Source organism: Colletotrichum abscissum (genome assembly GCF_030869225.1).
Source record: "Colletotrichum abscissum strain IMI 504890 chromosome Unknown Scaffold_31.1, whole genome shotgun sequence".
NCBI lineage: Eukaryota > Fungi > Ascomycota > Sordariomycetes > Glomerellales > Glomerellaceae > Colletotrichum > Colletotrichum abscissum.
The window spans coordinates 233473-248815 of record NW_026850221.1 but is presented as its reverse complement, the minus strand read 5'-3'; the positions used below and the strand labels follow the sequence as shown (position 1 = coordinate 248815).

The 15343-nt window shown below is 51.5% G+C and overlaps 2 protein-coding genes across 2 annotated transcripts; one reads left to right on the top strand and one right to left on the bottom strand.

Annotated features, from left to right (window-relative positions):
• Nucleotides 1–1305: 1305 nt before the first annotated feature.
• CABS01_11407 (uncharacterized protein) lies at nt 1306–6210 on the top strand (the record flags this gene model as incomplete). Its single annotated transcript, XM_060544762.1, has 1 exon — nt 1306–6210. One exon carries the CDS (start codon nt 1306–1308, stop codon nt 6208–6210), a length of 4905 nt encoding a protein of 1634 aa, XP_060397584.1.
• Nucleotides 6211–13132: 6922 nt separating this feature from the next.
• CABS01_11406 (acetyltransferase) lies at nt 13133–14749 on the bottom strand (the record flags this gene model as incomplete). The annotated part of the gene is made up of 3 exons (XM_060544761.1): nt 13133–13179; nt 13230–13373; nt 13429–14749. 3 exons carry the CDS (start codon nt 14747–14749, stop codon nt 13133–13135), a joined length of 1512 nt encoding a protein of 503 aa, XP_060397583.1.
• Nucleotides 14750–15343: the final 594 nt, after the last annotated feature.

The window sequence follows — 15343 nt, the reverse complement described above, 5'->3', positions numbered from 1 at the left end:
GGAAGCGTCATGGCTCGAAAGAAATTCTGCTACACGCCCAACTTTTGCGCTGGTACGGAGTATTGCACCTTCCACCTGTAGAGGACAGTTGCACAATAGGTATGATAGTGTCTACAAATAGATGCATAGAAACAGGAGGACTGGGCAATGGAGCGCCTCTGCCGTTGGATGCCTAACTTATGATCTTGGTCCGGGTCGGTGCCGATTATTATGGGGCAAATCCCGGAGTATCCCCCAAGACTCCCGTCATTTATACATTTGACGCCGGCGCATGCCGTCACTGTCAAAGCAGTAAGGTCCTTGATAGCTCTGCAAACGGAACAACATTGGTGCGAAACAAGCAGGATCAGCTGGCCATCCCAAGTGGGGCTAAATCCTACAGGTCCTTCAGCAGCCACGCAGTACCTGTAAGGTGGTAAGGTACCTACAACGGGGGAACTGCACACACATTCCAGGCCGTGTCGGGGGGACAAAGCAAGCTAACCTATGGTAGGTTGAGGTGAGCGCCCACGAACTGTTGGTTCCTGCTGCAGGTACTTGCCGCATATTCTGCCCCCCTAAAAACCTGCGCACCTGCTACCTCCACCCCATGTGCCACCCGACTCATGGGATCAGCATTCCGTCAGCTTTTCCACCCCGTCACTTTTTCTACGACTTGCACCACCCGCCGAAACCTCCAAAGGCCCACGATGCGATGTGATGTCGTGATAGCGCATTAGCAACTTCCGCTACTTGGCACAACGGACACAACCCGATCAACCCTCAACCCTCCCACCCGGCTCCAACAACAACTCTACGAACCAGAACCGCCGCACCGCACCCTTGGCACTGGCATTGTTCTCTCGTCAGCTCCCATCGGCAACCATTCCGAGGTCCTCTCTTCCCGCCGTCTCGCTAGCTCTCAACTGGTTCCATTTGCGCCGGGGGCCTTGCTCACCCTCACACGCTTTGCGAGCCCGCCCCCTCCACCTCCCACTTCCACTTCGGGACTATCGACTATCTGGCCTGCCTGCAGCTCGCCTCGTCGGCCTCGCCTTGAATGGGGTGCATCAGACCGTGGCGCCTCCCTGATTGCCTGCTGCCACCTTTCCAGCTGATCTGAAAGCCATTCTGCCTGTGAGTAAGGTGGTCGTCCGCAAACACCGTACCGTTGCTGTTCTTCCTCACCATCGACAAACCGCAAGCTGTGGACCACCCAGAGACTCGCATCCTCATCATTCGCAACACCGATGACAACATCAACCCACTTTCGCTGTCCGACGCTTCAAGCCGATATGAAGTTTGCTGCATTACAACATAGCTAACATGCTCCGTCGCCTAGTCTCGCCCAAAAGCAATCACCCCGAGTCCGATCACACCGACGAGCACATGTCACCTTCGCCAGGAGATGCGCCCTCTTCGCCAGACTCGAGTCGCCCGAGCGGCCTGGCGAGCGTTTTCAAGGGTCTGACCGGCGCCAAATTGACCAAATCCCCTCCGCCGAGCCTCAAGTCCGCTTCCTCAATCCTGTCGCCCATTGCCGACCACGTCAACGCCACTCGAACAACCCTCGGCGGATGGTCGCCGAACCATATGGAGTCCTTGCAGGTGCTGAGAAACGGCAACGGCTCCGTCGGAGAACGTGTTGCTGCTGCCGACTCACTCAGATTTGCCGTCGCGGAACACCCCATGAACCCAGTGCTAGAAATATGGGATGTTGCAAAGACAATGATTGCGTCCAACAAATCAGATGCGGAGCGAATTGCTGGCTGGGAACTTTTGTCAGAATGCGTCAAGCACAAGGCCTCTACCGATCTGGAGCGTCAAAGTTTCTTTGAAACTCTCAAGGCCCCGGCTCACGCCAACGACTTTCATCTGCAACTCGCTGCAGTTGAAGACCTCACTGCCCACGGCCGCGACTTATCTGGGTTCGACTACCAAGTTATTCCGCAACTTGAAGTGTGGCTTCGCGAAGCCTACCAGGCAGTCAAAGCGGCAAGAAAGCAAGCTAGCCGTGATGCCAAGAAGAACGCTGGCAAGGCAAGGTACTCTGCCGCTGGAGAAGAGAAGAACCTGCACCAGCTCTTCAAATTCATCGGCGACATTATCAAGTTCAGCTCCAACGTGGCCAACGAAAAGTCCATGACTGATCTCATGAAAGTCCTGGTCGCCGTTTGTCTTACCACGACCATCGAAGAGGATCTGAAAGCGTCCATCAACGTCATTGACACCATCGTAACGTTCGGTGCCTTGCCCACTGCAAGCTTCAAGGAGTGCGTCCTGGTTCTGGGTTCCATTTTCTGCCTCGTGCCGAGCCTGTCCAAGATCGCTTGGCACACAATATCCATTCTCCTAAAATCGCACAACGGCCCTGCAGCAGTGAGGGTGCTTGTAGACCTACTACGGAATCTTCCAGCGGATGGAATCAGCAAGGGGAAAGACACGAGAGATATTCGGGGCGTGTTGGCTGTTCTGGAAAAGCTGTTGACGAAAAGCACGGAGAAGGGATATCCGCCCGTGCCTTTTGCACTCCTTCTTGATGGATTGGTCGCAGCTGTCCACAGCACCGACTCCGGCCGAGTTCATTGTGCTGTTCTCAAGCTGATCAATTCTCTTTTCCGGGATGGCGCCGGTAACATCCACCATCTGATCATTGAGGAGGATTGGTCGACACTTTTGAACATTGCCGCAGAATGCTCCAAAAAGGCACCGTCGGGCATTCTCGTCAACAGCGAGATGGTTGCCCTCGCAAATGAGCCGGATCGTCCAGATGGCGCAATAGGGATCGAGTTGCTGAAGCTCATTGCGCGCCTGGAGGAGTTGGCCGCGCAAAAGTCGGGTGATTTCATTCCGCGACAGATCATCATAAGATTCTTCATCGATATCCACACTAGACTTCCAGACTCGGCAGCGCGCTGCGTTCTCACCTACTTCCAGGAATTCAGATGCTGCTCGCCTTCGGACTTGCAGTGGGAAGAGAATCTGGCTTTGGTTCTTAAAGAGTTCTACGCAAACAGGAGTCGCAGCTCAGAGACCCGCCTATTATCTCTCCAGGCCGTAACAGAATCCTATGATATGCTGGACCTTATTGGCGAAGGGCTCGGCGACGACGACTGCGTTCCGAATCTGATCAAGGACCTTCTCAACAATATTGCCGATGAAACCAACCTCCTGGTGCTTGAGTCTGTAGTGGCTTTCATGGTTTCTGTCGCCGTTTCCTCAGATCCGGAGCTCTTCAACTACATTACGGACACGCTCAGAACAATTGTTGTTAATGATCGTCTCTTATCGCCCATCGCCTCGTCTGCGTCTCGCCCAACGACTCCTGTAGGTGGCGAAACAGTGACTCCTCCCAAGAGTTACACGTCTTCCGGAGTCGTGACAAGAGGATACGTCAAGTTATTCATGCGTTGTATGAATTTGGACGGACCCAAGACCCTCAAACTGTTTGACACACTGGTCAATATCGCGAAAACAAGCCATTGCAAGACTGATGCCCGGCTGACTGCCATGAAGCTACTTTTCCGACTTCGAGCGGATTGGGCAAATCGAGTTTTCCTGATAAGCGACACAGAATCTGACGGTCTCGCGGCAGCATTGCTCCACACAGCTTCTTCTCGGGCGAAGAAGCATTCTGAAGACGCATCTCAACCTTCAAGACCTAGTAGGGCCGATATGGGCGCTGTCTCCCGATCTACGAGAGGAATATCCTTCAGTAGCTCGGGAACCCAAGAGAGAGTATTTCCGATCCGCTCCGCCAGCGGGGCAAAATCATCCTATCCGTACAAACAACTTTGGGCGCTGCCTGACCCTGAGGCATTGCCTGAGTCCCCATCGGCGATTGCGAGCCCTATTTTGGTATCATTCGTCGAGGACCTAGAGCCGGAGGCCACCGAAGAAGGCGAACCATCCGCCGTGGAGACGAAGCAGATCGCATTGAACATGGACTCTTGGCTTGACACGATCGTTCGCATCATTGAAAGCGGCAGCGAATGGGAGGTCTACAGCATGGTATTGGTTCACCTGCCCTCGCAATTGACCAACCACGCCATTTTCCGCAGTGCGGTGCCGCAAATTCAAGAGCTTCGGCGAGTAACATGCGAGCAAATCAGGACGAACAACTTCCAAGAGCCGCCAAACTCTACAAGCCTGCGACGCGCTGATGTCGCTATCTGTCTATTCCACACCTTGACGATGATTCTCAGCTACCACGAGTACTTCCAAAAGGAACAAGAGGACGAGATCGTGCAAGCATTTGTCAAGGGCATTTCGACCTGGGAGCGATGCGCAAAGTATTGCATTCACGCGCTGTCAATTTGTTGCCACGAGCTGCCTCTGTCCACCAGCAAAACGTTGGTGCAGATGTTGCAGAAGATGGCACAAATCATTACACAGCCCCACGTCGCAATGCACATTTTGGAGTTCCTCGCTTGTTTGAGCAGAATGCAAAACCTCTATGTCAACTTCCGAGAAGACGAGTACCGCATCGTGTTTGGAATCTGCGTTCGCTATCTCCAGTACGTGCGCGACAAGAAGCAAACCCAACGAGGCAGCCTACACAGCGAAACAGCAACACCGACGGGGTCCACCTCGGACCTTTTACATCCGAATGCTGCAGACGATTTGCCTCAGTATGTGTATGCTCTGGCGTACCACGTCATCACTTTCTGGTTCTTGGCCCTGAAGCTTCCAGATCGTGCCAACCATGTCGGCTGGATTGCCAAGAATCTGCTCAGCGACGTTGACGGTGGACAGAATCCTGAAGAGCAAGCCCTTGTCACGCTTGATTTCATGCAAAGGGTCGCCTACGCTGACGCCGACGAGTCCTCTGAGGACCTTCTCTTTACTAAGGAGCGGTTCGGGGAGATTTTGAAGCGAAGATGGTTGATGGGCAACAGTATTGTGACAATTGAGCAATCAACGACGACCGGGTGGTCACAGATAACGAAGCGGCAACCATCGGGCACGTCCTCCTACATTGTGCACGAGAACTTCCGACCACGCCCAGCCCACCAAGCCCAGTACATTTCTGATGTCTCGAGAGATGGCCAAGTGACGAACAACAATATCCTTCCCAGCCATTTGATGGTGCAGTTGATGACTTCAACTCCTCAAACGCAGGATACTGCCCGGCCTATTCCTCTCCCCAACGATGAACCGACCCAAAGAACGGTTCGTCTTTTTGACCGCAACTCCACCGTAGACGGACATAAGGTTGGAGTGGTGTACATTGGTGAAGGCCAAACAGAAGAGACGGAGATTCTTGCCAACGTCTCGGGCAGCAGCGACTATGTGGCTTTTCTCAACGGTCTAGGCGCTCTGACGAGGCTGAAAGGGTCCAAATTTAATACCCAAGGACTCGACAGAGAGTACGACACCGATGGCGAGTACACTTTTTGCTGGCGCGACAAGGTAACCGAAATGGTGTTCCATGTCATCACACAAATGCCCACCAACCTCGAGCGGGACCCTCAAGTCATTATGAAAAAGCGGCACATTGGCAATGACTTTGTCAACATCATTTTCAACGACTCTGGCATGCCCTTCAGATTTGACACGTTCCCGAGTGAGTTCAACTACGTCAACATCGTCATTACTCCAGAGGCGAGAGCATCGTTCCTCACTATCAGAGAAAACCCGCCGAGCGAAGGGAAGCATCCCCCGTTTTACAAAGTACAGGTGATGAGCAAACCCGGCTTTCCCGAAATCTCGCCGGCCTCTGAGACAAAGATGGTCAGCCTGAGGGCTCTACCAGGATTCATCCGGCTTCTGGCCCTCAATGCCTCTGTCTTTTGTCTGGTGTGGGCAAACCGCGAGGGTGGCGAGCATGTCAGTTCTTGGCGCAACAGGCTCAGGGAGATCAAGAAGCTGAGAGACAAACACGGCCCCAAGAACAACACTGCCGGCACCCACCAATCGTCGCATCCTCATTTGAGCCACTTGAATAGTACCTCGACACCTTCGCCGCCGCCTTCGTCATTGGGCGGCGCAGTCCTGGGTAATAATCACCTCATAGCACAAGGCGCAGATGCGTCCAAGTCTGCGGCCAATGTACGCGACAGCTTCAGCAGTCTGCGCCGGTCCTCGGTCGCAACCTTTTTCACGAGCACCAGCGAGCAGACCAGCCACCGGAGTTCTATGCTCTCTACCACCACCAACGACACGGAAGTCTCACCAGCAAACGGACTCGACGCTCTGGTTGAATCCGTCGACTTCTCCAAGTGGGCATAAAGCACGGACATTTCAAATCTTACTTTACAACGAAAAAGCAGGCGTGGGCACAAATTCGAAACGAAACCTAATGGCGGACGAGAATACAAACGAAATTCAAAACATACGGAGTCTTTGACGACTTGATTGACAAAAAGGAGCGAGGGGTAAAAGGGGTGTCGGCGGATCCTTGGGCTCGAATACCATCAAAAGTCATTTTTTTCTTCTTTCTCTTCAATGATTTACGGGGATCCTCTGAGTCCCCATTTGTGTGTAGGCTACTTTGATACGAAAGAAAGACCCTTCCCACTTCTCATTGACGATGTAATCCGATGCGTGTATTGTGTGACTTCGCTCTTGACTCGTACCATCATTGACTTGGCCCTTGGCCCATGGCCCCCATTAAAAACGAGGCGGCTGCGCTTAAGTTACTTTTACACAGCAACGAGGCTTCATTCTTATGGAATTGAAAGTTGGACAGAATGTCGTTGGCGCCTGAAAATCAACGCTGTTCGCGTCATCATCTCTTTACCGGTCCAGGTTATCCGATCGATTTCCCTGACCGGTTTGCTCTGCTCTCTCCACAGAAGATTGCAAAATCAATGAAAGCTACTGTTACGAGTTGGTAGTGACTGCGACTCCAAAACTTGAGATGCCGCGTTACCACACAGTTGCCACAACATCGATAGAGTCTTTTGTGCGACCCGGCAGCGAAGTCAATCAACTTCGAGGCGAGAACCAAGTACTGTGAAGAACAAATCGAGCGCATTTGACAACCACGATTTGACGTATTTCACACTTTCGGAATGATGAGGGAATACAACGAAGCACCATACTCGAGTCAGCTGTCAGCCCATCAAACGGTAGAGAAGTCTGACTTTCACATTCCCCTGCCCACTGCGAATCCGAAAAGCTAGCGAGCTTTGCAGTTTTTCAATTTCTTCCAAGGTCATATGCCAAGGAAGAAGATACAGTAGCGACGTGAATCGCTCAATGGGGTTCCGCTTCCGCCCTGTCATGATGGAGAGAATGCGAGACCATCAGTCATAACACAGCATCGCGATCGAGTGAAGATATAGCTTCAGCTTTCGTAGAACAGTCATGAACCCGGCCCAGTTAATCCGAGCAAGTACTGGAAAGCCGAACTCATCTGGGTAGTACCTCAGCAGCGTTCGAACCCGATCTCCTAGTATAGTTACGCTTCCGCCACATCGTCTTAGACGCTCGTCGAAGGCATACTTGGCAAGGCCGTAATGGACTCGATCGCAGGGGACCCAGCTCTACGGAGACAATGAATGTAGCTTGTCTATTCCGAAGCCATTGTCGCGCATCACCGAGTCCGTGGATGAACACCTGGAGGATCCGAAGTGGTAGTAGATAAATGCCTGCTTAGTATTTCGCATGCTCATTTTTAGCCTTTCGGTGGCTGACAGCCACCACAATCGATCAACAATCGATGCATCTTTATAGACGTGCAGAACATATACGATCGAGGGGTCGACTACTTCGATGACGGTCATTCTCGGCCAATGCCCGCCATCTAGAACCAGTAGGCCATTTCTTCGGCACTCGGCTTTTACCTAGGTATGCCTTCTTTCAATGTCCTTTGGGCCAGAACATCGGTTTTAGGCGCAAGCCATGCGGACATGTCGCCATGAATTCAGAGACAAGGCCAGTGCCGTATTCACATGTGGAAGGTGTGATTCTTGGCGTTTCGTTCTCTACTAATATTGCTCTCTGAGTGTCGCTTTCTCTTACGTGCTCTCTTGATCAGTATATGATATTTGATCACACTTCATCAGAATATCGCGACGTGATCCGACTACCCATTTCGATGCCTCCATCTTTATCACCTGAATACCAATAACCGCCGGGTCGACTCAGACTCCCAACTTGTAGCGATGTGCTAGGTTTAATCGCATCCTCTTTTGGGTCTTCTCCAGAGCCACTGACTCCAACTCCACGGCGACATGGCTCAGGAAAACGCCATGTAAACCCGGCGCAATAGGCTCTGCAAGGAAGGGGAAACTACTGACATCTTTCGCAATTAAAAAGAACATCATCAAGCTTTCTCCACAGAATGTGTAGACTCCAAGTATCGGTCAAAATTAGCGGCAACTATAATAACAACAGAAACTCGCATCACGATTCGCATAGCAGGTCTGCCGATTTCGCCTCTCCTTAGGATAATACCGTCTTTAACACACAACCATACCTTTGTAGGCGTATGGCCAAAGTGTACAAAGCTAAGTTTTCAGTTCACTCCAATTAGCCATGACTTGAAGAGAGCGTCCACCGTCAACTTCCGTGACCGCAATGGTGCTCGACCAAGCGACAAGACACCGACCAAGAAGGCGTGCTCTACAGCTTTCCATCCCAGCGTCAATCGCAATGCCTATTCTTTATGCCTCGGACTATCTCGAAAAAGCAATGCCCGCTGAAACCATCAAGGCGTCTATAGGATTAAGTATACAGGACACCTGAGACGGAAGCCAAGAATGCCACAGACTTCAAACCCCAAAAGCTAAACGCCACAAAATCCCCACGATCAATGTACAAGCTACCTCGCAGACCTTCGTCTACCCCTCCTTTCAATCACACTCGTAGGTAGTACACAACGATATCGATCCAAGATATGGTAGACCACGTTCTAGGCCCGTGGTCCAAAAAGTCAAAATTGTATAAATCGACGTTGTGATACCGCCCGCACCCCCCTCCGACGCCGAGCCCATTTCATCCATCACGGCGCTCATTGGCTCACTAATCCCCCCTTCCACCGCTCTAGATCTCTTAGGTGGTAGGACAAGGTTTTTCTTCTTCCGCAGAGCGTGGCTTTCGAGATAAGACCGCCACCTTTTTTTTAAAAAAAGCCTTCTACGGGTGGATTAAACTGAGCTGTTTTCAAAAGCGTATATAGCGCATCAAGCGCCTTGAATCACCCTGGGGCACTCCCCACCAGACTCAACTCGCGATGAAGAACACTTTCAGCACCCTACCGGCTCAACTCTACCAGACCCAGAATTTCGATTCAAGGCTGCCAAAAGGTCGGCAATCGTGTCACGTAACAAACCCCAATTGTTTTATACGGTTCGTACCGAATCGACACCGTTTTTCGTTGGTCTATGGGGCTTGGCGCTGGAACGTTGTATCAGAGGTAAAATCCCAAATGGAACTCTGCCCTCAAGAAATTCGAATTGCTCTTCCGTAGCAAAACCAACATTTAAATTTCTGGGAGTGAGAACTTTGCGAAGCAACAATACATAGCCGTCCACATGTCTTCATTCTTATTCTGTTCGATGCGGGGGATGTCCTACATTTACATTAAGCCGTATCTTAATCCTCATGAGGGTCTCTCTGTTTGACCTGTTAACAACCCCTGCTTCGAATTAAGTTTCGATACCATTTGAACATTACTAGACTCGCGGTAGTATATCGCCCCTTCGTCGAGGGTTTCCTCAATGCCTCACTTTTTTCCCCCTTGACGGCTTGAAGATTCCATAGTGAGCTACCATCATCTATTTCTAGAGCTCTCTATCAGAATCCTCTGGCATACGACGCCAAGACGGATATCCTCACAGCTTCCATTTGATCACTTTGGAGCGAAAGATAACATCGTCTTGGCGGGTTGGTATACAGGGCAAAAAGTTTGATCTTTTGTCCAACGTTTTCTCTTGGCGAGAGCGACTACCACTCGGATCCATGAGAACCTGGGAAGGGAGGAGTTCCATCTCTCTCCCAGCTTCACATCAAATCCCTCAAGTGATGACGGTCTCCTTGCACCTGGTACCTCTTGATCAATCAAACTGACTTGGCTACCTACCTTACTCTCCGGCACTGACTCGTTCATCACGATTCCTGAGACAAACGCATATGCACACTCCATGCCGTCGTCCGCTTTCAGCTCTCAACGTCCTGCAAGGGCGTTCGGCTGCTCGGCACCCTCCGATTCCATCCTTGGATACATCATACCGACGGCAGGTCCCCTCTTGTGTGTATGCTCTGTTTGAGAGGCCAAGATACAGATCGATCTCGCATCTCAGAAGATAGACAACTTTGGGTAAGGGCAGATACCTCACGTGAAAGGCGCGCCTCGAGGATCTGGATATTGAAGACAAACAGGCCTTGTCCAACGACTCATTACGTCCCACGACCGAGCGACATAGTCAGGGCTCCCAGCTCCTCGGGATCTGGAAAGTCGGGGGTATACACTTGCCAGAAGAGAGCTGAAGACGGAAAGCAATCCCGATTCACATTTGCCCTTTGGAATTGGGGGGAAGGGAGGGAGAGGAGGCAGGCAGCTGGAAACTCGACAGCGGCACAAGATCCGAGCCCACCGGCCAGCTTACCATCGGAGTCTCCTTCCATAGACCTTCTTCATGCACTTCTAGCTAACCATGGCGTCTCTGAATCGACGGTGATAGGGAGTCATCTATACTACCTACTGCGTAAATAAAGAGCCGATAACGTCGTGCCCGCTTTGCCGCATCAAGCGTCCGATCCTTTCAAAGTCTCTGGTCGCACAAAGCAGATGATCCAGTGGGTTGCCGAAAAAATTCCTGTGGTGTGTTCGTGGCGGTCACTCAAAGGGCAGCGGCGGCGGCGGCGTGCGGCGGCGGTGTTGCCCACCTTTTCCCCCTCCCCTCCTTTTTTTCTCACCCATAAGCCCATTGCAAGTTCTAATCCCTGGCTTTTTTTTTCTGCGCTCCTGCGCGTCAGCTTTTCGTCAGTTTTGTGCTGTGCTGGGATAGGATAGCCTTCTTGGTGCGTTCGGTAAACGCGAAGAAGAAACAAGTCCGTCGCACACACGCATACGCATACACACACGCATTGGTCCACCGTCCGCTTGATAGAGCTGTAGCTGGGTATGGCTCTTGATGATTTACATCAAAAGACGTGCTTGGATCGGCGGTGAGAGTAAGAGGCACAACATCGACGACGCCCGAGGTTTACGGGGATTTCCCGACCTTGGCTGTGCCGCTTGGGGTCTGAAAAAGAGATTCGTCTCCAAAAATTTGGGCCTGCCTTTGCGACCATGTCAGCAAAGTGTGCCTATTACGCTACACTACTCTGCGCCAACAGCAATTTGAATTCGTCAGACGTGCAGTTCACGGTAGGCGTTCAGGCAGGAGTGGGCCAGTTTATACGGCCACCGTTATGTACGCCTCAGGTAAATTCATCTCCATACAAGACCACTTAGATGGCGGGAGTTGTAAGCTGTAGGGCGTTGAAGCTCGTCGAGTTGATACGGATACAAATCCTAGTGTAATCATGGTCAGCTTCCCGGGGATAAACGGCGTTGAGTCGACTTCTTTACCTTGCTTTGCGCCGGATACTATATCAGGCTGCGCGGAAGCTGGGCATGTTTACTCGTTACTCGGCAACTTTAGGCGAGAGGGGGCGATTGCTTAACAAGATAAATTTACTAAGCCTTTTCTGGGTGTGATCCAACGTGCATTTCTGACACCAAAAAAGACGGTACCTGTGACCAGGGATCTGGGGAACCAGGGTGGTCGGCTGGTTATCATTTGCCAACTTGCCATATTACTCGAAGGGACTGGTTGGGCCGTGAAACGGAGACAACCCCGCTGACATGACCGGGATGCCGGACGCTAAAGGAGTTGTCGGTTTGGCTCGGCTGCTCCCGGTCAACAATCCACCGAGTTTCTCTCCCCCCTTGAGCTCCTTAGTCGAAGGAAGTCAAGGCATGGAGGAGTCTGCAGTTTTGCATACCCTAGGTCCGGGTACTATGCAATGGAAGCCGGAGGGTCTGTGTGTTGGAATATGTCGGACCATTGAGTCCTCTCTTCCTTCAGCTGGCCTTGAGCTCGAGGGTCAATCTATTCAAGACAAGTTTCCCCGGTATTCGGTCTGCGTGATCGACGGTGCCAACACCATGATCCTATGGCGCAGCGTACCGATGGGACGTGCATGGCACGATTGGAAGCGACATGTTTCGTGATCGTCAGTTGGGCGTCAATGGCCTCTTACTCATTGCGGGTGACAATGTGAAGATCAGAATCATGCTTCAAAAGCTGCCCAAAAGGCGTCTGATCGGCACCGGTGATATGAGCTCTTATCTGTGTGTTCAACTCGATACTTGGAATGCCCTCTGACTGAGATTGTGCCTCTGTTGAAATCGAAATGGTCAAGAGGAAGTCTTGGGGCTGGGCGGTCCGTCTTCATCGGGATAGTCGGAACAAGGCCAAAAGTTGCGAATGAACCAATTAGCTGTTCAACGTGCTTGAACAGTCCGACGTGCCTTGTGCTCTTGGACCCTTTTACTGTCGTCAAGCTTCATGCATATGTAGCCCAGCAAAGACTCAGAAGGAAGATCGCGCTACACGCGTGTCTTTGATCTCAATGTAACAATGGATAAAACGTGGCGCGGGGAATGTGAGTTTGTGGAGGGTGGTAGATGGATGTTCGACTTGAGCAGAGCCGAAAAGGAGCATCTAGATCCGAAGGGATGGCCATGATAGGTGCCACGAGTGCTCATGATGTGCCAGTGTCAGACATGGTCAGCAAGCCAAGAAGCGCGATTGGGTACTCTGCTGACAATTGAAAAGTCCTCTGTCTGAAGTCGCATTGAAAAAAAAGTCACACCGTTGCTGAATTTAGGAACTCTTGCTGGTATTAATACGCAGTATCTCGAGCAGCAGTTCCTCGATTTCGATACGCGTTGCTGGCTGGTGCCGATTTGACTATCCAGGCCTCCTTCAATACGAGCCAATACGAGCTGCTAATGTTTCATCAGCTTGGGTCGACAATGGATTGAGTCCATCGTTGTAGGTGGAAAATAGTTTCGGGATTTAAAATCCTCCGGTCTGCAATCTTGCGCCGAGGATTTCCAATGACTGCTGAGTAACGTCTGCAAATCTTGTGAAGCGTGGGATACCGCATCCTGGTGTAGTGTTTGCTGGCCGATGGGATTCAAAGACGTAACTTAAACCTTTCGCCAAACTTCCTTGTACCGCGCCCATTGTCGGAAACCTTTCCAGCCAAATTAGTAGGACGCTTTCTCGCACAATCATCGCACTTACCCAGAGATTGGAAACCGTCGTCCCCTCCCTTCATGCCGTCGATGAACAGTTGTCGCATGCCTTGCTCAGCCAACAACTTGACACACATATCGAGCAGCCTGATCATCACAGAGTCCCGGCTGTTCACCATTTCGGGATGGTCATCTGAAACAAGAGTCAGCAGGAAAATCCACTAGATATGTTTAGCGTGACTACAAACCTATGATGCAAATGCAGGTAACTCCCCCCGCATCCGCGCCAATGGCTTTCGCCCACGGCAGGTCGTTGCCGGCTGGACTCCCAGAATTGGGAATATAGGTCAAAGCAACAGCTACGATAGTGTCACCTTCCAGACCGAGGACGACATCCTCAATGTGAGGTGTGCCGTCCAGGTTGCAGTATTGGTCGTACCATCCCATATTATCTTTGCGAGCCACGTCTCGACTGACAATTGCTAGAACCTGGTGGTACTCCATCATGTCGCATCGCCTGAAAGTCAGTCCAGCTGACGAAAAGCTCTTTGCGGGCATGTCTTCGAATTTGAGGAGCCAGTCTGAGACCTCCTGTCCTTGGCCAGGCTGGAACCCATCCATATTCCAGCCTCGTCGTGAAAACCAGTCTCGTGAGAAGAAATCAGACGGCACGCCGTACAAGAGACGCGGAAAGGCTGATCCCAGTTGCAGCCTGTTGACGCCTCGGGTTCTCTGGAGCTGTTTAAGGGCATAGTTATGTAGTGTTAATCCGACACCTCTTCCGCGATATGAGTTCTTGACAATCAATACGGCTACCGAGCCGAGCAGATTCTCTTGCCCCCCATCTGGATACGTGGTAAATGTAGCGCAGAAGCCCACAATCTGCTTGTTTTCTGGTTCGCGCACGACATAGTGCCTGGAAAAGCCATCTCTCTGGAGGAGCAGGACAAGCTGGTACTGCGGAAGATGAAATTTGGGTGGAAGGCATTCCGTCCACAACTGATGGATAGGGCCCATGTCTATACCGCAGACTTCGACATCCCAAGTTCTTGGGGCGATGATGAGGTTTTGTACGGGAACTGAGCTGATGGTAGGTGGACGAACGTCGTCAAAGATGATGGAAGCAGCAGCTTCTAGCTCAGATGGCGAGTAGCCTGTGATTTGCACAAGCGTAGCAAAGTGGTCGACGTGGAGGTTCTGGATTTGGAGGTTGCAGCAAGCTACTATGATCTGCGGTCGCTCGTCTGCCATTGTTCGTGCGGCATCGGCCAAGTCGATTTGCGAGACATCATCGTCTACATGAGCTCCAGAGATGACAAAGACGATTGCTTTTGCCCTTTTGATGAACTCGTAGTGAACGTTGGTGATGCCGCCTCTTTTCGTATATGGCACATGGCGGACCAATGAGTGCCGCGAAGCAATGGCACGGCCCAACGGTTCGAAGGGATCCTTGTCGTTGTCTGCGAATCTATTGTGAGGAACAACAACAGGCGTGAGCAGGACGATTATGTCGTCTTCCGATAGAATTCTTCTCAGGGGGATACAGTCTTGTCGGTCCCATAGTAACATGGTTGGGGTAGTTTGTGTAGACTTTGGGCTTTTCTTAGACGTGACATGGTGATCGATCTGCATTTCCGGAGAATACCTCATGGCGGAGATGGTCAGTTGCGGTCTCTTCAGCTCATCCCTATGTCAAGTCAGCGCGCGGTTACACAGATTAGCGCCGTGTAAGGTGAGTAAGCGTCAGATGGGAAGCGGTGGCTTTTTGGACTTACTAGGCCCGTGTAAGAGGGATTCCGTGCGAACGGCATGAGACGACTCGTTTGCTGCTCGTCCCGTCGCCAGGTCCACTCTGCCACGATGTTACGAGCCAGCGCACGACAGCTGCGGCTATTGACGATGGGCCGACCCAGAAGCGCAATCGTCTGCTGGCCCAGTGTCTAGCTGGTTAAAGAGATCTTGTTGAATAGAGAAGATTTGAGTGATGGGCCAGATGTAAGACGATAAGCACTAGGGCACGTCAAGGCGAAAAAGACGTGAGCTGGAATGGTTCGGTGTGTTCTCTGCGTTGCTAGAACAACAGAAGAGACCAGGATAAATGTCGAAAGTAGATAAGATTGAGGAATATATCCTCGACTGTTCGATGTTGTCGCGAAGCGCTGA